This window comes from Chelonia mydas, chromosome 1 (genome assembly GCF_015237465.2).
Source record: "Chelonia mydas isolate rCheMyd1 chromosome 1, rCheMyd1.pri.v2, whole genome shotgun sequence".
NCBI classification, from domain to species: domain Eukaryota; kingdom Metazoa; phylum Chordata; order Testudines; family Cheloniidae; genus Chelonia; species Chelonia mydas.
The window spans coordinates 316,713,800-316,735,180 of record NC_057849.1 but is presented as its reverse complement, the minus strand read 5'-3'; the positions used below and the strand labels follow the sequence as shown (position 1 = coordinate 316,735,180).

At 40.4% G+C, this 21,381-nt stretch overlaps 1 protein-coding gene across 8 annotated transcripts in view; it reads left to right on the top strand.

Annotated features, from left to right (window-relative positions):
- Positions 1-21,381, top strand: part of TBC1D22A (TBC1 domain family member 22A) — a 448,171-nt gene that overhangs the window by 233,893 nt on the left and 192,897 nt on the right. The window contains exon 11 of one of the 8 annotated variants that reach the window (XM_037889083.2): positions 2,204-2,804. The exons of the other annotated variants lie outside the window; for them this stretch is intronic. Within the exon in view, the coding sequence (XP_037745011.1) occupies positions 2,204-2,322 (119 nt within the window). The 3' untranslated portion in view covers positions 2,323-2,804. Of the gene's footprint in view, positions 1-2,203; positions 2,805-21,381 lie in introns of those variants that run through there. 8 annotated transcript variants of the gene reach the window in all.

The window sequence follows — 21,381 nt, the reverse complement described above, 5'->3', positions numbered from 1 at the left end:
TGTTGTACTGTACAAATATTTCTATTTTCAAATGATCAAAGATTTACTGTTATGAATGTGAATAGTTTACTACTACATATTTATAGTATAGTGACACCCACAATGTGCTGGGGGCTGAAGAAACCTAGGAAGACAATACCTGCCGTGAAGAGCATATAATCTTAGAAAAACACAGAGGCTGGGGGGAAAGGACATAACATAAAAGCAAAGTAATTAGTGTGCCAATTGCCCTGAAACTTGTCAGTTCTGTTTTTGATAGTCTTTTAGTATATTTACATTATATTATAAAAATATAAGTTATGGGTTTCTGGGAGGGACTTGTTGGTGTGGATGTGGGGGACAGTAAGGAATTGAACTGGGAAATGGATACAGGGAGAGGGAAACTTCATAAAATGCAGGCAAAAATTGAAAAAATGGAGTGGAAGGAATGAGTGTGAAAATCAAAATGAACAGGGAGAGTGAGTTCAGACAGTTTGAAGGGAGGAATGGAATGAAGATGGATCAAGGGCTAGACAACAAGTAAGAAACATATTCTTAGTCCATGTTTCTGAGTTGAGTGAATCATGATATCAGGAAATAGACAGAGGCTTCCTATCAGGAGTTGTGGCTGCTGGGTATGGTGCACAAGGTAAAGTTCCTTTTGAGTTTGGTATGGAGATCTGGAAGGACGTGATTTTAACCTCTGCAAAGATGGTAAGAGAATGGTGCAATGGGAAACAGCACAAATGGTAGGTGTTGGAAGCAAAGTCGGGGTATGTCTACACTGCACGTGAATTACAGTGGCATATAGAGTACATATGCTGCACGTTTGGGTACAAATAGCAATGGGGAGGCACTGCTTAGGTGGGTAGAGTAAGGAACTGCTGAAACCCTTAGGGTATGTACCCTTCACGGCTCTCTACATTCAAACAGTTCCTTCCTTATCTACACTGCTATTTTTAGTAGTTTTGTGTCCACTGCTCCCTGCTGCCAGTCTTTCCCTGCTGCAAGGAAAGTCTTCAACAGTGGGGAAAGGCTCCAGTGGGGAAGGGCTTCAGCAGCTCGCTGCTTTGTCAATATAGCCTTTTTGTTTTGACAATACAATATTTCAGATAAAGCTAAACTTTACCACAGTAGGTCAACTAACTTGAACTGTCACAAGTTATTTTTTTTTAATAAGGTGTAGTTTTACTCTGAGGTTGGGTATGTAAAATTTGGCTCCACCTCAGTCAACTCTGAGTATTCAGAGTCATAGCTATTTAATGACTAAAACAAGTATTTAGTACTGTTTACTCCTGTTAGCACTTAAGTGGCAATGCAGCTCTGGAAGAGTGAGCTTGATTCTGTTGTGGGTTGCACAACATTCTGAATGCAGGTTTCTAGTTTGGGATGTGTGACTCAACAAGAACCTACCTTGAATTTCTGATTCGAGGTTAAATTTGCAGGATAAGCAATTTTTATAAATATAATCACAAAGTTATTTTATTTGTAAATTGATCAGATTTGATGTGCAGGTCATTGAGAGGCAATAAATATATGGAAATTTACATTGTTGCCTTTTGAAACTCAGTTTTAAATAGAATTGCACTTTTAAAACTCTGTTAAATCCTTAACCTATAATATTTGTATCAGGATCCCATGTGCGTTGCTATTGAAGTTATTACTTAAAATTACTTTCTGACTAAAACCTTTTTCAAAATCGTTCAAATCTGCAGCGTGTGTGGATTTCAGAGTTATTTAAAAGTATTTCTCTAGGGCATCATCATCCAAAGGTAACAGGATGTTTCAGAGGTGAGTCATTTTTTTTTCGTGCAAATATATGCGAATACTATAGGTGGTTCTCCTCCCCAACAATTCTAAGCAATTGGCGTTACTAATTTAACTTGAGAATCCCAGTGTTTTCATGTCAAAATTAAGTGTTTTCATGTCAAACATTGTTGCTCCCTGAATACTTAAAGTCAGGTAAGTTTAAAACATTGAGAACGTTACTGGTGCACTTGCACCCGACACAGATTGTCTGATGTGCCAAAATGAAGAATGTAAATGCAAGATGTTCCTGCCCTGTCAGTATAATAGGTTCCAGGACTAAAGTATCAGAAGACATAACTCAGTGGGAACTCAGTGCCATGGCAGTGTGGTCCCAGAAGGTCAACTTTTTTTTTTTTTTAATTGATGGACTGGTATAATGGAGAGGGATATTCACCTTGTTTTCTGGCTTTTCAAGGTTTTTGGACTCTGCAGGAGATGAAAGCTCCACATCAGGATCCTGGAGTTGACAGCTATTTGTCCAGTCTACAAGACTTTGGTCAAGACCAAAGATTTATAGTCCTCAGATTTTTGTAAGACTATCCACCTGAACCTTTTCAGGTTGACACCCTGACTTCTGGATTGCTTACATGCTTGATTAGACTGTACTTCAGAAATCTAGTGAATCCTATTGAAAATCAGTTTGACCAAAAAACCTCTAATTTTTAATGTTTCTGTTGGTTACACTTTGAACATTAAGAACATTGTTTGAATTCATGCTGCATGGGTTGTGATTTCAGGTTCCACACTCACGGCAACAGTCCTCATTCACCTTATAATAACCTCATTTATTGAAAGGGTGCCCCACGTTACCAGTAGGGTTGTGTGAGATTATTACTTTGCCTTGATGGCTGCTCAATTTCTTCTTAGTAATACCCTCAGTTGTGCTGTGGATGTCTCAGGTTGGATATATTCATTTAGCTACTTTGAGGGGCATTCCTCCACTGTGGGCATAAACAACTGAATGATTGGAGGGACTTTAGCCCCTCAAATTTAAGAATTGCTTTAATAAACACTTTATTAATAAACATTTATTAATAAATAAATAGATGTTTTTTTGTTCCTGAGCTAATATCTGTGTCATCGTTCCAGTGAGTTTGCCAACTTGTGCTAACCCACCAGGAAGGAGTCTGTGAGGTTACACATCTATATGCTAGACAGCATTTGTTTCTACATATTGAATTAATTGGGATAAAACTTGTCCTAGTGCACTTCACAGCTGCAAAAACAGTATTCAAGATCTGTAGATGGAAGCTAGGACTTGGAAGCTGTAGGTCAGATTCTCAGAAGTCCTAACGCTTCTAGGAAGCTGGAAGTCAGTGAAAATTCTGTTTATGCCTGTGTTTCACAGTTCCTTGTAATGGAGGTTGTGACATACTAGTGTGCAGTCCAGACCAGTGAGGGTCTGTGTCACCCCTGCCCTGCAACCTTGGGTGCCTTACAATATCTTACTGATATTAGCTCCCAGCTAGGCCACTCTCAAAAAACCTTCTAGCATGCACCCTGAGAGTCTGTGTGTAACTGCAGTCTGCCAGTCACACTTGGGTTACATTCTGACTCTCATCTGCTTTGGTTATACTGCAGGATGACCCCAACATATTCGCAGTCCCAGATTTTCCCCAGAAATGTATTTCTTGTACTGCCCAGTCCTCTCCTGGACAGTCCAAATACATTAAGTCAGTTATTCCTTTAAGGGAATAATATATCTGTATAAATAAAACAATAAGCTTGATCTTACATGAGGAGAAAAATGTTTTGATTTTAAATGAAGACTGTTTAACACTTTTGAAATTGCTCTCCAAAAACAATGCAGTTACCTGTCCCATTTTGCAGTTGCAGACTTACTGAATGTTATCTTCCTTACTGGACGTGTGGAAACCAAATTTCTCTATTAATCAGGATAGAAAAATTAATAGAAAGATGTTTACTATCAATTTAATGGCTGATTGTGGCTAACTGTTTTTTGTCTGTAAAGGTTAATTTAACTGAAGTGCGTGAGTCTGTCCTCACAAGTTCTTAGGCACTGAAGGATGGCCCCACCCCACAAACATACCTTTTGGATCCATCACGTTCAAATGTAGATGACAACTTCTCTCTTATACAGCAGATCCCTCATTTATCATAGGGTTGATGTTACGTCATCAGCTTATGCATGACAAATCTCCAAAACAGTTATCAGTGAAATTTTAAAGAAATAGTCAGCCTATGAAAAGTATGCCAAGTCTGCAATGTATTTAAAATATTTCAGATAGTGGAATAAAACCTGAAGACAATATCTTTTTTGAGTGGCACATCCTTATTAGATATCCATTTATATAATCTTTCAAAAATATTAGTTACTGACATTAATAAACAATTGTTAAATCTATACATTATTTTTATGTAAATATTACAATAGAAGGTGACAAATATAAAAGGTGAAGGAATACAGCAGTTTGACAATATAGGTTGTGAGTTACAATAGTCATACAAATTGTTTCTGAAAAGTTATTACCTGTATGGTTTTCCAATCAGTTTACCATATTTGGTTTTCTTCATACAATTCAGTTGTTAATAGGGCTGTTGAGCGATTAAAAAAATTAATCGAGATTAATCACACTGTTAAAGAATAATAGAATACCATTTATTTAAATATTTTTGGATGTTTTCTTCATTTTCAAATATATTGATTTCAATTAGCACACAGAATATGTGTGTACAGTGCTCTTTGTATTATTATTTTTAATTACAAATATTTGCACAGTAAAAAACAAACTAAATAGTAAAAAGAAAAGGAGTACTTGTGGCACCTTAGAGACTAACCAATTTATCTGAGCATAAGCTCTCGTGAACTACAGCTCACTTCATCAGATGCATTCAGTGGAAAATACAGTGAGGAGATTTATATACACAGAGAACATGAAACAACGGTGTTATACACACTGTAAGGGGAGTGATCACTTAAGATGAGCTAATACCAGCAGGAGAGCGGGGTGTGGGGGGGAGAAAACCTTCTGTAGTGATAATCAAGGTGGGCCATTTCCAGCAGTTAACAAGAACATCTGAGGAACAGTGGGGCGGGGGGTAAACATGGGGAAATAGTTTTACTTTGTGTAATGACTCATCCACTCCCAGTCTCTATTCAAGCCTGAGTTAATTTTATCCAGTTTGCAAATTAATTCCAATTCAGCAGTCTCTCGTTGGAGTCTGTTTTTGAAGTCTTTTTGTTGTAATATTGCAACTTTTAGGTCAGAGATCGAGTGATCAGAGAGATTGAAGTGTTCTCTGACTGGTTTATGAATGTTATAATTCTTGACATCTGATTTGTGTCCATTTATTCTTTTACGTAGAAACTGTCCAGTTTGACCAATGTACATGGCAGAGGGGCATTGCTGGCACATGATGGCATATATCACATTGGTAGATGTGCAGGTGAACGAGCCTCTGATAGTGTGGCTGCTGTGATTAGGCCCTATGATGGTGTCCCTTGAATAGATATGTGGGCACAGTTGGCAACGGGCTTTGTTGCAAGGATAGGTTCCTGGGTTAGTGGTTCTGTTGTGTGACGTGTGGTTGCTGGTGAGTATTTGCTTCAGGCTGGGGGGCTGTCTGTAGGCAAGGACTGGCCTGTCTCCCAAGATTTGTGAGAGCGATGGGTCATCCTTCAGGATAGGTTGTAGATCCTTGATGCGTTGGAGAGGTTTTAGTTGGGGGCTGAAGGTGACAGCTAGTGACGTTCTGTTATTTTCTTTGTTGGGCCTGTCCTGAAGTAGGTGACTTCTGGGAACTCTTCTGGCTCTGTCGATCTGTTTTTTCACTTCACCAGATGGGTATTATAGTTTTAAGAATGCTTGATAGTGATCCTGTAGGTGTTTGTCTTTGTCTGAGGGATCGGAGCAAATGCGGTTGTATCGTAGAGCTTGGCTGTAGACAATGGATCGTGTGGTGTGGTCTGGATGAAAGCTGGCGGCATGTAAGTAAGCATAGCTGTCAGTAGGTTTCCGTATAGGGTGGGGTTTATGTGACCATCGCTTGTTAGCACTGTCGTGTCTAGGAAGTGGACCTCTTGTGTGGACTGGTCCAGTCTGAGGTTGATGTTGGGGTGGAAATTGTTGAAATCCTGATGGAATTCCTCAAGGGCCTCCATCCCATGGGTCCAGATGATGAAGATGTCATCAATGTAGCGCAAATAGAGTAGGGGCTGCAGGGGAGGAGAGCTGAGGAAGCGTTTTTCTAAGTCATCCATAAAAATGTTGGCAAACTATGGGGCATGTCTGTACCCATAGCAGTCTCGCTGACTTGAAGGTATAAATTGTCCCCAAATCTTCAAAAACAGACTCCAGTGTGAAACTGCAGAACTGGAATTAATTTGCAAACTAGACGCCATCAAACTAGGCCTGAATAAAGACTTGGAGTGGTTGGGTCATTACAAAACCTAAACCTAATTTCCCCTGTGACAAAGCTCTGACCTTGTCTCAGTGGGTCCGGCACTTCCTGGTGGATCACGCTAGGCTCAGAGGCTCACTGTGACCCTTCATGTAGCCCTTCTCTCTCTAGAGGCAAGGGTCACAGACTACTGAGCCATTTTCATCTTAAGCCAGAAAGGGAGGTGAGGAGAAGCTATCCTCCCTCACACAGTCTCTGTTGTCTTGCAGTCTCAGTGATTAGTCGGGGAGGGGAGCCCGGGCCCGCCCTTTACTCCGGGCTCCAGCCCAGGGACCCTCTTAGTAGCAGCTCTTTGTAGCTGACTTTTCGGAAATAGGACGAGTGCAATTCCCTGGGCCTCTTTCCCACAGCAGCCCCCACTTTCTCAATATCTACGTCACCCTTATCTCAGGGCCTCCTTTCTTGTGCCTGATAGGGTTTGTACTGCTCCTTTTCTCCAGCAGTGTGGCTTCCTCCTACAGCTCCTGACACACATGCCCCACCTCACTAAGAAGGAAGCTTTTAACTGGTTTCAGCCAGCCCCTGATTGGCTTCGGATGTCCCAATCAACCTAGCTGTCTTTACTGCTTTCTGGAAGGATCTTAACTGGCCCCAGGGGTTTGATTAACCTGGAGCAACTGCTATTTGGCTACCATGGTAACTGGGATTTGTTTAGCCTGGGGCTAACATACCTGTTTCTCACTACTTTCCTATAGCCATCTGGCCTTGCCCCGTCACTCCCGCATACTAATTTCCCCCTACTCTTACTCTCACCTTCTTGTCAACTGCTTGAAATGGGCCACTCTCATTACCACTACAAAAGTTCTTTTCCTCCCTGGGTATCTTACTGTTAATTGAATTGTCTCGTTAGACAGACCTCGCAGTTGGTAAGGTAACTTTTTGTAGTGCTAAAGAAGCTAATTCCCTCTGTTGATATTCACCCCCTTCTTGTCAACCGTTGGGAATGGGGCACATCCACCCTAATTGAATTGGCCTCGTTAGCACTGACACCCCACTTGGTAAGGCAACTCCCATCTTTTCATGTGCTGTATATTTATACCTGATTACTGTGTTTTTCACTCCATACATCTGATTAAGTGAGTTATAGCCCAGGAAAGCTTATGCCCAAATAAATATGTTAGTCTCTAAGGTGCCACAAGGATTCCAAGTCAAATGAGTTCATTACCACTATTAACATCTGGAGAGGGATTTCGGCAGTCAATTTACACTGTCTATGTGGAATTCAGATAGGGGGTGATAAACAGGTGTAACCAATGATATATTTTATTATTCTGATAAATTTCATTCTGTTACAATAAAAAGTAGCAATCAGCCTTAAAATTCTTTGCAGTGTCCTCAGAATAGCTACTGATATTAAAAACTAAAATCAGCTCAAAATAGCTACTAACAATAAAATGATTTTTTTTTTAAATTCAGAATTGATAATTATCATGACATAGCTAAAGAAATAAAATGTGGACTTCACTCTGTGTCAATTAAAGAATTTAAAAATAAATTAACATGCAGATTATTTAAAAAAATATTTTTCTATCCAAGGTATGCTTTGAAGATGAACTAGGAGAACATGAGTATTTCCAAATCTATTTCGATTCTGTACTACAGTCCAACTTCAAAAAAAAAAAAAATTAAAAAAATCAATCTTTCAAACAGTAACAGATAAAAATATACTATTCCCAAATGAATGAAAATCAGGATTATACTGATGTAAGTTTCATGATTTTTCTGAAGATTTTTCTATCCTTAATTCAATATTTATAGTTTCATGGATTTAAGGTCAGAAGGGACCATTATGATCATCTATTCTGACCTCTTGTATGAGACAGACCACAGAATTTCACATAGTATTTCCTGCATGAGATCTATAACATCTGGTTGAGACTCAGCACATCTCTCGGAAAGACATCCAATCTTCATTTAAAGAATTCAAGTGAAGGAAACAATACAATCACCCTAGTAAATTGTTCCACCTGCTAATTACCATACTGTTAAAATATTTAACCTTAATCCCAGACCCCAATATTCTGTAAAATAGGCAAAGTAGTAGTTTAAATTAGAGAAGATGCCTACATTTTAATTAACTATTTCTGTCCCTGCTTTTATAAATAATTTGCACTATAAACACTTTTATTTTTCTGAAGTTAATTAGCAAAGGTATTCTAAAATGTAACTAAGCAAAGATCTAGCAATTAATAAATGGACCTGGTTGTGGCAAGTAGAAAGACAATTGGAGAGCCACCTCTCTGATCTTCTCTACTCCAGCTCTGAGAATTCCTCATGGGGACAGGGTCATCCTATATTTCTGGAAGCCACAAGAGAAAGCATGGACTATAAATTGGGCTTCTCATTCCAATCACATGCTAAACTGTTGAAAACTTTATCCAAGGATTCCTACTGGCTAGCTCGTAACCATTTGGGGGGGGGGGGGGGTGTTGTTAGCAGCAGAGCTATCCCCAGTTTGTATTTGAGTCTCGGTATTGTGTGAATATTTGCAGCTGTGCAATGTACGTTAATTGCAATTTGATCTTTAATCTCACATTTAGGCTCTCTTACATTACCAGGTAATCCTTGATAGATGGTTAAATAAAAATGAGGGGTGTCTAATTTCCAGTATGGTTTGAGGTGAGATTCACCACCCCCCGTTGAACAGAAGCAAAACAGCCACATATTTGGTAAGAGTCTTATTCTGATTATGAGGGTCAGAATGTCCCCATATCCTACGTCCAAAGTGATGGTGTAGCTGCCTACATACCATGCTAGAGATTTCTGTTGTTGCGCTGTAGCTGAGACACCACAGTTTCCAGTTTCCCTGCTGTCTCAGTGTATCAGCTGCTTCACTCATCTGAGGAAATTTCTTGCTTCATGGATAGGGAGACAGACAAGAAGAGAGAAGTCCTCCTGGGAAAAGGGGGACAGGGGAGCCTTGGGCAATATGAGAAAGAGGGGCAAGGAGTGGGGGAGAAGATGTGGTCAGAAGAGGAAACTACTGTCCACCCCCCAAATCACAATATAAGGTATACCATTTTTTCTACTTCCATTCAGCCCTTATGACAAGTGGTTGAAACTATGCTTTTAAAAAACAAACAAAAAAAACCCACCAGCACAATGGAAAATATGGGGCAGAGACCACAGAATTCAATAGGAATTTTGGTTCCTCCTGGTCTAGCAGGAAAGGAACTATGTAGCAATCTGAAAACCATCAATTCAGGGGTTATTCAAGTGGATATCCCTTAACCTCCTGCACCCCCTCCTCCAGGAAACACAGCGTAAAGGAGTTCAGTTTCCTCTATGGAGGGAACCCATCTCCTCCCTCACTCCCTCAACACAAGGGCGGCAGGTTTGTAAATTTTTTTGGTGGTGCCCAGAATGGGTCCAATTCCCCCCCCCCGCCCACGCCTGCCTAAGGCTCTGGGAGGGAGTTTGGGAGCAGGAGGAATGCAGGGGGTTGGGGTGCAGGAGGGGGTGCGGGCTCTGGGAGGGAGTTTGGGTGTGGGCTCTGAACTGGGGCAGGGGGTTGGGGTGTGGGAGGAGGGAAGGGTCAGGCTCTGGGAGGGACTTTGAGTGTGAGGTTTGGGCTTGGGCTGGGGCGGGGGGTGGGGTGTAAAAGGGGGTACGGGATGCAGGCTCTGGGAGGGAGTTTGGGTGCAGGCTCTGGGCTGGGGGTTGGGGTGCAGGAGAGGTTGCGGGGTGTGACGCTTACCTCTGGCGGCTCCCGAAAGCAATCCACACACCCCTCTGGCAGCAGCTCCTAGGCGGCGGGGCAGGAGTTCTCTGTGTACTGCTGCCCACAGGCACCGCCCCCGCAGCTCCCATTGGCTGCACTTCCAGGCCAATGGGAGCTGCGCAGTTGGTGCTTGGAGACACCCTCTCCCGTATCCACCCCGGGCCACAGGGACATGCTGGACGCTTCCGGGAGCGGCGTGGAGTGAGGGCAGGCAGGAAGCCGCCTTAGCCCCACTGCTCTGCTGGTGGTGGCAGCAGCAGCCCCTGGGCCATTAAAAATCACCCAGAGGCAGCAGGTAGGGTTGATGGGAGAGACCCAGCTCCGAACATTGGTGGAGTCGGACCCCCGGGCCCTGAATATTCCGGCAGCATAAGCCCACATAACTTGCCACCCCTGCCTCAACATATACACAAATGAGAATGAGGAAACCACAGATCTGCAGGTTATTTCAGGATAGGAGAAAATGGTGCCATCAGACGGTCTTCAGGTATGCATAAATTTGTGAAGATTATCACTGTCACAACTGTGCGAAGAAGAGTACTCACTAATATTTCCTGCTGTAAATTCCAGGAACAGGGTTTTTAAAAGGGCCAGGGAAGGGAAATCTCATTGCTGGTCTTAGAGAACCCAACTCTTCCTCTTAGGTAAAAGGCAAAATAAAGGGCTTGTGCTTGAGCCCAGCAGACCTGTATCTGTTAGCCTATATTGTCTGGCACTCTGACTGCAGAGAGTGGTTTAAAGCTATCTAACAAATTGCGTTTTATTCAAGTTGTGACCTCTTGTCTTTTACCCAGCCAGTGTCTAGTTTCTACCTATAGTGTAATAATGCTAGCAAAGAAATCCTTAGCAGTATATGGTGTGTATTTCACACACCGCAGTATTTTTCCCTAGCTAATGAAGAGCTAATATTTCAACTGAATATGAAAAAAAATTACTTCCTTTAAACAAACTAAAGTTTTATAAATTGAAGAATGACAAACAGTGAAAAGGGTTCGGCAAAGATTGTACAGAACAAAATTACCAATCAACTTGTTGGCAAAAGATATTAAAGTATATTGTTCTATGCACTAGAAGCTTTGCTATTTCTCTTTAGAAAACTTAACATTTGATTATTGTGCACATCCAGGAACTGTATATACCTTGGAAAATTAAAATTACATGATTTTAACAGCTTTACTGAACTAATATAATAGTGGTTCTTATAAATATTGTAAAATCACAAATCCTTTTAAATAGAAAATTATAATCATATAATTATAAAATTACTTTTTGTATTTTTTAGCACTACAAAAAGTAATTATAAACATATAGTAAGTAGATAGATATATATACAATCTACTTACTATATGTTCCACTCTATGCATCCGATGAAGTGGGCTGTAGCCCACAAAAGCTTATGCTCTGATAAATTTGTTAGTGTCTAAGGTGCCACAGGTACTCCTTGTTCTTTTTGCAGATACAGACTAACACGGCTGATACTCTGAAACCAGTATTTAGTGTATATATTTGACTAACACGTTGATTACACAGTTTTCTAGCACTGGCTAATAGTCATTTACAGACAACTTGGACAGAAGGAAGGAACTGTTATCTACTATTATCTCAGTAGCTGCAGAATGAAAGTGGAGTGTGCATTTTGGCTGCCTGCAAGGGTGGTGACACTATTTATGAGCTAGGTTGAAAGCTGCAGAAAAAAATCTTGCCTATGATTATAGCTGCATGTTATATTTTGCCCAATATTTGTGAGAGCAAGGGAGAAAGCCTTAATGATGGGTGGGAGGCTGAAGTGCCGAGACTTGTTCAGTGTTTTGAACAACCAGCAAGGGGTCCACTAGACCAGTGCTACTCAAAGTGGTGGTCCGCGGACCAGTCCCGGTCCGCGAGCCATCGGCTGTCGGTCTGCGCTTACGTTAGAAAAAAAATTGCCGGTCCCCCACATCAGATAGTTTGAGAAGCACTGCACTAGACGATTGAAATAGCTAGGACAATACTATTGGGGATGCTTATTGCTCTTACTTTGAGTCTCGGGCTTGAAAATGTGTAGCTATACATCCAGCTGTTATCCCTTGGTGGCGGGGGTTGGGAAATGGATTGTGAGCACTGCAGTCTCTTATGGGTGCTAGAAGTGCACACTGTGGCAGTCCTTATTTTCATCTTGTGTCTAGCCTTTATACTTTTGTAAAAACCTATGACTTATGCAAAGTTTGTTTTTTCTGTGTCCCCTGCAGAACTGACACTTTTTGAATGAATTTTATCTGCTTTAATTATTAAGCACAATTTAGTAGATAAAAACCAAAAATAAACCTTTAATTAAAGCAACAGTGAAACAAATCTGTTAAATGATGAAGTCCGGTGGAGGGGAGAACACAGCAGTGGGAAGCGGCTCTCCAATTCACAGATGTCCTGCTTCTGCTTGTTGTTCTGCGTTCCATCATTGAGTGTTGGAGCTCAAGGTTATCAATTGAATTGGCACAAATGAGATGGGTTGTAGTTGTGTAATTGTTGTAATTGTGTGATGGTGTAATCATTCTCACTGTTGTGAACTTGGTCCAGGAAGGGGAATGGCATCTGGGAAAACAACTGCAGTGGTACAGAGGGGAACATATTTTGTCGAGGGCCTGCAGAACATAGCTGGGTCCTGGTGGAGGGCACTGGGTTGCCTGTGTGCCCACTAGTAGCATGTGCTGCAACAGAACATTCTGCCTCTGTATTGCTTCCAGAAGTTGTCTTTGCATCTCCCCATCTTTCTCTACAGTGTCTTTTACCATGGCAATACTATCTCGGACCACTGCAGCGCTTTCTCTTGATAACTCCCTGTCTTTTTCCCTCTCCTACCTCAAATACAGCCTTCAGCTCTCTGTTTTCAAAATTTTGGGGAGTCTGTAAAGAGGTTTGTGAACATTTCATCCTGAGTTTTCTGTTTCTTCACCCTCAGGTTAGCCAGTCTCTCAGCCATTGATAGAGTCCTGACTTTGAAGGTGTGGCTGCTGCAGGTGTTGTGTCTGGGGAATTAGGAAAACAAAACAAGTGATTATTGTTCATATTCCAGAGGGGCTATGTTAGTTGGCAGCGGGGGGGGGGGGGGGGGGGGGGGGCATGGATTTCTGATTACCTCTCCTTGAGGTTCTTCCTGGTCTCAGAGATGGTAAATAGTGTGTGCATGAGGACAGCTAGATTGGGATTTTTGGGTGTGCAGTATATGCTGTTTGGGTTCACAGTTGTGCCTTGGAAGCTAAGGGGGTTAGGAAATCTGTTCCTGGTTTGACCTTGCAGTTTAGGCTCTGGGAGATGAACTGGATAATAATCCCCTCCTGATTCTTGATGATGAGATGGGTGACTGGAAGGCAGAAAATGGCCTTACTCAAAAAGGTGAAGGGTAGACCAGTGAGATATACTGTGAAGTTACTGGCCAGGATGGTCCACTCTCCCACCTCCAAGGTATTGAAGGAATAGAAGCTATTGGGAGCTGTGCTGGGAGCAGTGACGATGCAGTTACCTCGTAGACAAAAATCGAGTAATTTCTCAGCCTTAGGGTTTGTCTACATTTGAAATGCTAGAGCGACACAGCTGCACCACAGTAGCACTACAGTTGGTGTAGACACTACCTACACCAACAGGAGGGGTTCTCCCATCGAGATAGATAATCCACCTTTCCTAGATTGACAGACTAATTTGACCGTTGACCTAGTGCTGTCTACGCTGGGGGTTAGATCAGCTTAGCTATGCTACTGAGGGGTTTGCATTTTTCACATCCCTGAGCTACTTAGTTAAGCCGTCTTAATATTCTAATGTAGATTATTAGGGGGCTTATTCCCTCACCCACTTACTTCCCTGGTCCTTCTCGCATGAAGAGAGAGCAACAATACCCGAAGTCCAAAGGTGCAAACAATTCGATGTTTTTGGGGTGAACTTCCAGCAACCATGATTCCAGTTTCCTTCCTTAGTGTCCCCCTTCCTAGCTCTGACACCACAGAGCCTTACACCTGTGTCCCATTCCTACCCTTAGCCAAACATGATTCCAGTTTCCCCACCCCCATTCCCTGTTCCCATTTCCCCCACCCACCCACCCACTTCCTGATTGACTGCAGACTATATAGTAAAACTTGAGTTCTGCTTAGCTATACCTTAACCAATCATTTTCCTGAAATTTAACTAACCAATCCTAACATATTGTAACATGATTATTTAACCAATTATATCCCACCACCTTAATTAGTTTACACCCAGCAAAATTAATTATACAGCAGACAGAAACAATCACAGAACCAGACAGAGATTATACAGACAAACAATAGGGAAATGGGGACTACAGTGATAGAACAAACAGAGAAATGAGGATTTCACATCCCAGCTATTGATAAGTGAGTTCTTGCCATACAGGATGCTATCAAACTAAGTTTTCTTTTACATCTGCTAGGCACTTCCCTTTCTCTGGAGGTGATAGGCATTATCAGGACAGGATTGTATTCCTAACAGCCCAATAGCACCTTATTTCAATGTGACTAGTTTGGAGTGTGAGGATGTGACCGTTTGCTTCCCAGCTTATGTCTGCCTCTGCTGCTTAGCCAAAGATCTTAGCCTAAGCACAGGGCCTCAGACTGTCACAGTAAGAGAAGGCCCTTACACCGGCAGACAGTGATTTTGATTCTTTCATTTATACCTCTATAACTAGCTAAGTGATAAGAATACACCTAAATTCTTAGAGTATAGGCCTTTACAGACAGGACTGAATATCTATATCCTAACATACATCAGGCCTTATATTCTGCTTTATTTCCCCTGTAGGCATGCTGAAATTGCAGAGAAAAATAGATCAGGTTCTACACTTTTTGTCTGAACCCTTAACTGCTCCCAGACTTCTTCTATGTAAGCCTGTGCAAAGCCATTAAGAACGGTACGACTGTTGTCCCTAAGATAAACTTCTTTTTCTGTATGAATGCATGTTACAGGGCATATATACTTCAGGAGGGAGTTGTAGTCTTAGTACCTCTATGGTCATGCAATGCCCATGTCTGCCTCATGTAAACCGAGAATATTAACCACATTTTTTTCTTGTAACCATTGTCTCAAAATACTGCTGAATTTCACAAAACTGAATACTTTCATTTTTTGAATATACTGTGGGAGACCACCATTTTGAGCAGGTGAATGGGTTTGGAAGGGTGGGGTGGTTTATCGGGCAGGACAGATACAGAGAGGGAAAGAAACCTAAGTAGATGGTGATGTGCCCTCTGTGGTAGGGGTCTGTAAACAGTCAATGGTTGGGGTGTTACCATAAGACAAGCAGGTTGCACAGCTGGAGTAGCTACCATTTTGAAAATGTTTATTGGAAGGGCTGTATAAGAGTGTGGGCTGAGGGAGGTGGGGGCTGGAAACTCAGAAGAGTACCTAGCTCACGTCCACCCAAAATGGCTGTGGCTGTGGGGCACCCAGAACAGAAGTTGGTACAGCAATATGGTTAAGCTTGGAAGGACTGTTTTTATCGATAAATTTCATTAAATGTTGATGTGACTGATTCGATCACAGCGACCCTCTTGGGACTGTCACCTGATGTGATGAGATTTCCTCTGAGCCCGTTTTCTCTGCCAGTTTGGGCCTCCAGATCCCTGCCTTGTTGAGCCAGACATGCTAGTCTGCTCCAGCACAGACCCAGGGTCTGAACCACATGCCCCAAAGCTGCAGACTTAACTGAAAACAGCTTAAGAAGTGCTCCTGTCTCTAGCACCCAGACACACGGTTCCCAATGGGATCCAGACCCCAAATAAATCTGTTTTACTCTGTATAAAGCTTATACAGGGTAAACTCATAAATTGTCCACCCTCTATAACAATGATAGAGAGAAGTGCACAGCTGTTTGCTTCCCCAGGTATTAGTCACTAACTCTGGGTTCAATAATAAGCAAAAGTGATTTTATTAAATATAAAAAGTAGGATTTAAGTGGTTTCAAGTAATAAGACAGAACAAAGTAAGTTACCAAGCAAAATAAAACAAAAATGTGCAAGTCTAAGCCTAATACAGTAGGAAACTGAATGCAGGTAAATCTCCCTCTCAGTGATGTTCCAATAAGCTTCTGTCACAGACTAGACTCCTTCCTAATCTGGATCCAGCAATCACTCTCACCCCCATAGTTACTGTCCTTTGTTCCAGTTTCTTTCAGGCATCTCTTTGGGGTGGAGAGGCCATCTCTTAAGCCAGCTGAAGACAAAATGGAGAGACTTCCAGGGCCTTTTATATTTTCTCTCTTGTGGGTGGAAACCCCTTTGTTCTTCTGTGCAAAGTCACAGCAACAAGATGGAGTTTGTAGCCACCTGGGCAAGTCACATGTCTACGCATGATTCAGTTCTTTGCAGGCCGACGCCATTGTTTACACGTTAGTTTGAACGTTCCCTGGAAAGCTCAGATGTGGATTGGTGTCTCCCATAGTCCATTGTTAGTTAAGTGTTTCTTGACTGGGCACTTACCGAGAATAGTCCTTTCTCAAGAAGTTGACCAAATGATTCATTGAGGCTACTTAGAATCAAACACATTGCGATACAAGTACCTAGCCAATATTCATAACCTCAAATACAAAAATGCTACACACGTACAGACAGCATAATCATAACCAGCAAACTACAACCTTTCCATAGACACCTCACTTGACCTCCTTTGTACAAGACCTGGTGCAACTATAGGACCCTGATTGCACCAGGGATCTATACGGTCACAGTTCATGTCAATAACATCACAGTTGATTTCACCAAATTAACAAAAAATACTTCCATCAATGATGATAAAAATGTGCCGATAGGCAAAGTAAGAAAAATGCTGCTTCAGAACTTAATAGAGTTTGATGTAAGCCTAAAATGTCGACATATGATGTTGACAGTTTGTTTTAATGGTTATAAAGCTTTCACTGTTTGAATCTCAAATTCTACTGTCATTAAATAATTGTTTGATACACCCCATAATTTTGCACAACTATGAAAATTTAACTAGACAAAAATAGAAAAAAATGCTTAAAAATAAACTTTGGTGTTATCCATTGAAATTATACAAAAAGTTGAATTCTGCCAAGTCTTAGCATAAAGCTGAATAGTTTACTAATTGTATAATAATAAATTGTAAAGGTTGATATTTACATGCCAAGGTTCCCTCCATAGGATGTGCCTCCTCAGTCCCGGGCTGGGTTTCTGTCTAGGAATTGAGCTAGCTTCCTCCCTGGCTGTCCATAGGATCCTAAATCCTGAAGAGATGCTGGCTTTCTGTAGAGAGAGCTCTTCACTGCCCTCCTTGTGTTCCTCCTCTGATGATTCTAACTGCTTGTCCTCAGGGTAGGGGCAGAGTCCACAAAGTCTTTTGGTTCAGTTGTGGTGTAATTTCTCAAGATCCTATCTGGCTCCTCAAAAAATGGATAGGTTCCAGGCATCCCTGGTTTTGATGTAAGTTCTCTTGAGCTGTTTGCCCTTTATCGGGCTCTAGTCAACATCCCAGTTGTGACCACTCGCAAATGTGTGACTAGCAATGTTCAGATATTTTTATTCTATTGGGTTGGCTCCAAAAGCTTGCTGTACTGACACTTCTTTCCAGATGGTGAGGAGATCCAGGGTCTCAGCATAGGTCCAAGCGGCTGCTTGAGACATGTTGTGAAGGCTGCTGGAGTAATATTGCTGTATTACGAATATATTGGAATCCAGGAGCACATAGGCCAGTCCTGGCGCCATGCCACCTTTTAAACAGGGGAGGGATCATCTGGTCAGCTTGACCCCAGGGCAGTAGAGGGCACACAGTTGAACAGACAGGTTTGTCATGGACACCTGCAAATCAGTGTGGTATAGCAGTTGAAGCAATATTGTGTGTACTCGAAGAGTAGACCACACTAACTCAGTCTTCATTGAACTTAGTACACTTTGAAAAAGGACTCCAGAGTTCATATTGTGTGCAGAGTAGTGTGCTGTAAATAATTGCTTTTGTGTACTTCAGCTTTTTCAGACCAGACTAACTCAAGTTTGGCTAGACTAAACACCCTGTGTAGATAAACCCTTAAATCTAGTGTTTGTTCTGAGCAATCACTTGATTTTAGTCCTTAAAATAGAGCTTAATTAAGTCGGACTTTGTGATTAGGACTTGTGCTAGTCAGCTGCACAAGTCCGCAAGAGGGTTGATGTCAGAATTCTAGAAACTAAATATAATAAATATTTGAGCCTGCTTGTCTATGTATGGTTTTCTATTACAAGCAGTATTACGTATTGAATAATGTAAAATTATTCATATTTCAGGAACACTGAAAAGGTTCCACATGAGGCAGGTATGGTTTCAATTTAGTGGTCTCCAATATTTTAAATCTTATCATCAATGCATACAAAATACCATGCTTTTTAAAAAGCACATAAATAATGTTAAAAACACCAATAGTATATTTTGTGTCAAATAATATTCTTTGCTGGTTCTGTGACATAGTTGATACATATAATTGTATTTTGTGTGGTAGTCTATTGTGCATTATTCTTTTTCAACCTAGTAGATGGAGTATGCTTGTGTGTGGAGTGTAGGTCGGAGATTAGAGCAGTGGTTCTCAAACTTTTTTGTACTGGTGACCCCTTTCACATAGCAAGCCCCTGAGTGCGACCCCCTATATAAGTTAAAAACATATATTTTAAATATATTTAACACTATTATAAATGCTGGAGGAAATGCGGGGTTTGGGGTGGAGGCTGACATTTCGTGACCCCCCCCCACGTAATATCCTTGTGATCCCCTGAGGGGTCCTGACCCCCAGTTTGAGAACCACTGAATTAGAGAGTGCTAGTAATTACAGCTACCTAGTCTAAATACTGGGTTTTCTTATGGATAGAGTTGGTTTTCACAGTTGATAGTTATTTGATGTTTTGTTTAAGATCTACATATAAAATCTAAATATTGGTTTGAAATAAATAATATAACATTGATATATCCATATATGAATAAGACTTACCCTAGAACTATGTAAAAGTGAGCTTTGCTCCAAAGAAATGTATAAACCAAAAAAAGTTGTAATGGTTTGATATTCATTAAGAGGTATTTTGTAAAGTGATACACCAATGAATATGTGAATGTTTATGTGCTAATGAGTAGTGTTATACACAAGAGTTGGTATTTGGCCAGATTATGGACCCTGGTTAGCTTAACACTGGCCATTGTTACTGGTTGCCATCAGTGCGGGTGCTTCATTTTTAGTTTTTGTTACTTTGTTTTGTTTATAAAATGCCATAAATGAGCGAGAAATATAACTTTAGACTTTTTGAATTTGACATTAGTTATGCATAACTGAAATTGCACATGCAGCAGAGAACAAATTAAAATTGTCAGGTGATTTTAGGTTGTGTTAAAAAATAATGGATTCACAAAAGCAAAAAAAAAGATTCATTTTTAAACAAGGAGTTAGACATGCTTAAAATACTGTATACCCAAGCATCTTTAATTTTTGGAAGTACTAGCCCACAAGTTAAAGTCCAAAGAGCAACTGATTATAACATGAGGCAAAATTTTTGTAAAAATGACCATGTTTATAATGAATAGTGTTTATTCAAATACGAATACTGTCTGAATTTCATAGCATCTTTTGCAATTTTTTTTTCTTCAGTCTGGGAAGTCCTAAGCTAACTGTGCCTTGTGGCACAGAGTATTTGCTTTTTTTTTAAAAAAAAAGTTGATTTCTTTCCTGCCGAGAGAGAAACTGACTGCAATTGGAATGTAAAATTCTTGTCGTCACTCAGAAACTGGCTTCCTTATAAGGAGGAAAAGACAGTGTGGAAGCTGGCTAATGAATCCACTCAGATTCTGAATCTTATTTGTTGGACTGAGCTTGGAGCAAAAAGCCTCATCATTTATCATATATTTTTGGATAACTCTGCTGGCCACTAGAATGTGGGAGAAATAGCAATAATTGCATCTTCTCTTTAGCCTGCAGTCAAGCACAGTGTTTGAACAGAGGGCCTGGGAATGGTGGAGATGAGGATAGTAAGCATTTGTGCACACTTGTCAATCTTTTATTTAAAATGTCTGGGGATTTTTTTTTTTTTTTCTGTATCAATGGAACCTATTCCCCATAGGATTCAAGAGTTACTCTTCTGGAGAAGTGGCCACGAAAATGTCTATATTCATGAAATAGATTATTTAGCTAGCTACTGTGCAATTAGTCCATTCTTTTATCAATCAATTTTAACTTGATATTAGTCCTTCCTTCAACAGGACATTCAGATGTTGAGGTCTGGTCTGGTCTGGCCTGTATTCACTGTTGAAGTGGCAAGTTAACTTTTTTCCAGTTGGTATCTCTTTCATTACTGAGCTATATTGCCTATTTGAAAGTTTGATTTCTAGCTATATTCCATTGGGTAAGAGTACTTCATACATTTTAAAAATTTCTGGTTTTCTTCCCTATTTTCAAATCCTTCACATGTTTCATTTACCCCATTGGTGAAGAATATGGATTTCATTCACAAGCAGAATTACTTTCCACCACTTTATCCATATAAATTACTCTCAGTAAGATGTGGTCTTTTATAGTCTGTAGCACAAGTCCTAGCAGATCCGATCCATGTATATCTATTTGAAAGCATGAGTGCTGTGGCCTCTCACGTATATTTTTAAACACCCAAAATGTGGTAGGTGCTAACATGTTATATAGGTTTAAATTTAATATTTAAGGAAAAATAAGAAAGCATACTATTTTCTATTCTCTTTAGTTGACGTATAAATTAAATTTTGATGAGAGACTAGTTAGTTTTCAAAAACCCTGCAATATATAGGAGTATAAATTGTATGGCTATCTCAGAATTCATATGACTTATCAAAATATGGATGCTGAAATCAGTAAGCAAGACACAAATATTGCCTGTCTGTATTTAAAATAAATTCTACAGATAGACAAGATTAGAGCCCACAAATCTGAGGAAATTGTAGAGTGCTGGTAATTCGGTTATACTGCATCTTTCCAGCATTACTATCTATATTATCTTCTGCATGCAGCTGCTGACTTTGCATGGATAAACACAGCTATTAAACTGAAGTTTAAAGAGCAGAGTCAACATTTTGAAAGCTGGTCACCCAGGAATGGCATACTTTATCCTTTTATATTCCATTATTTATTCCAAAAAATTGTTGCTTCCTGGTAATTAAAACTGAAAGTACCTTTGTCAATTTGTTCTATATTGCAGTGCAAATATCTTTGAAGTGAGATCAATTTAATACCTCATGGCTTAAATTATATTTAGCTGTAGGAAAGCAAGTATCTTAGATTAGCTTACAATCAAAAAGATTCTGTAATACTTGTATTCAGAAAATGAAATGGCCATGTAAATCATTTGTCCAAATAACACTATTTCTTTAAACATGGTTTTCAGCCTATTCTGATTATGTAAAGATGTATTCTGATTAGGATGCCTCTGACTTGCCAACTTTTAACTCATAATTTTTATTCATAATAAAAAGTT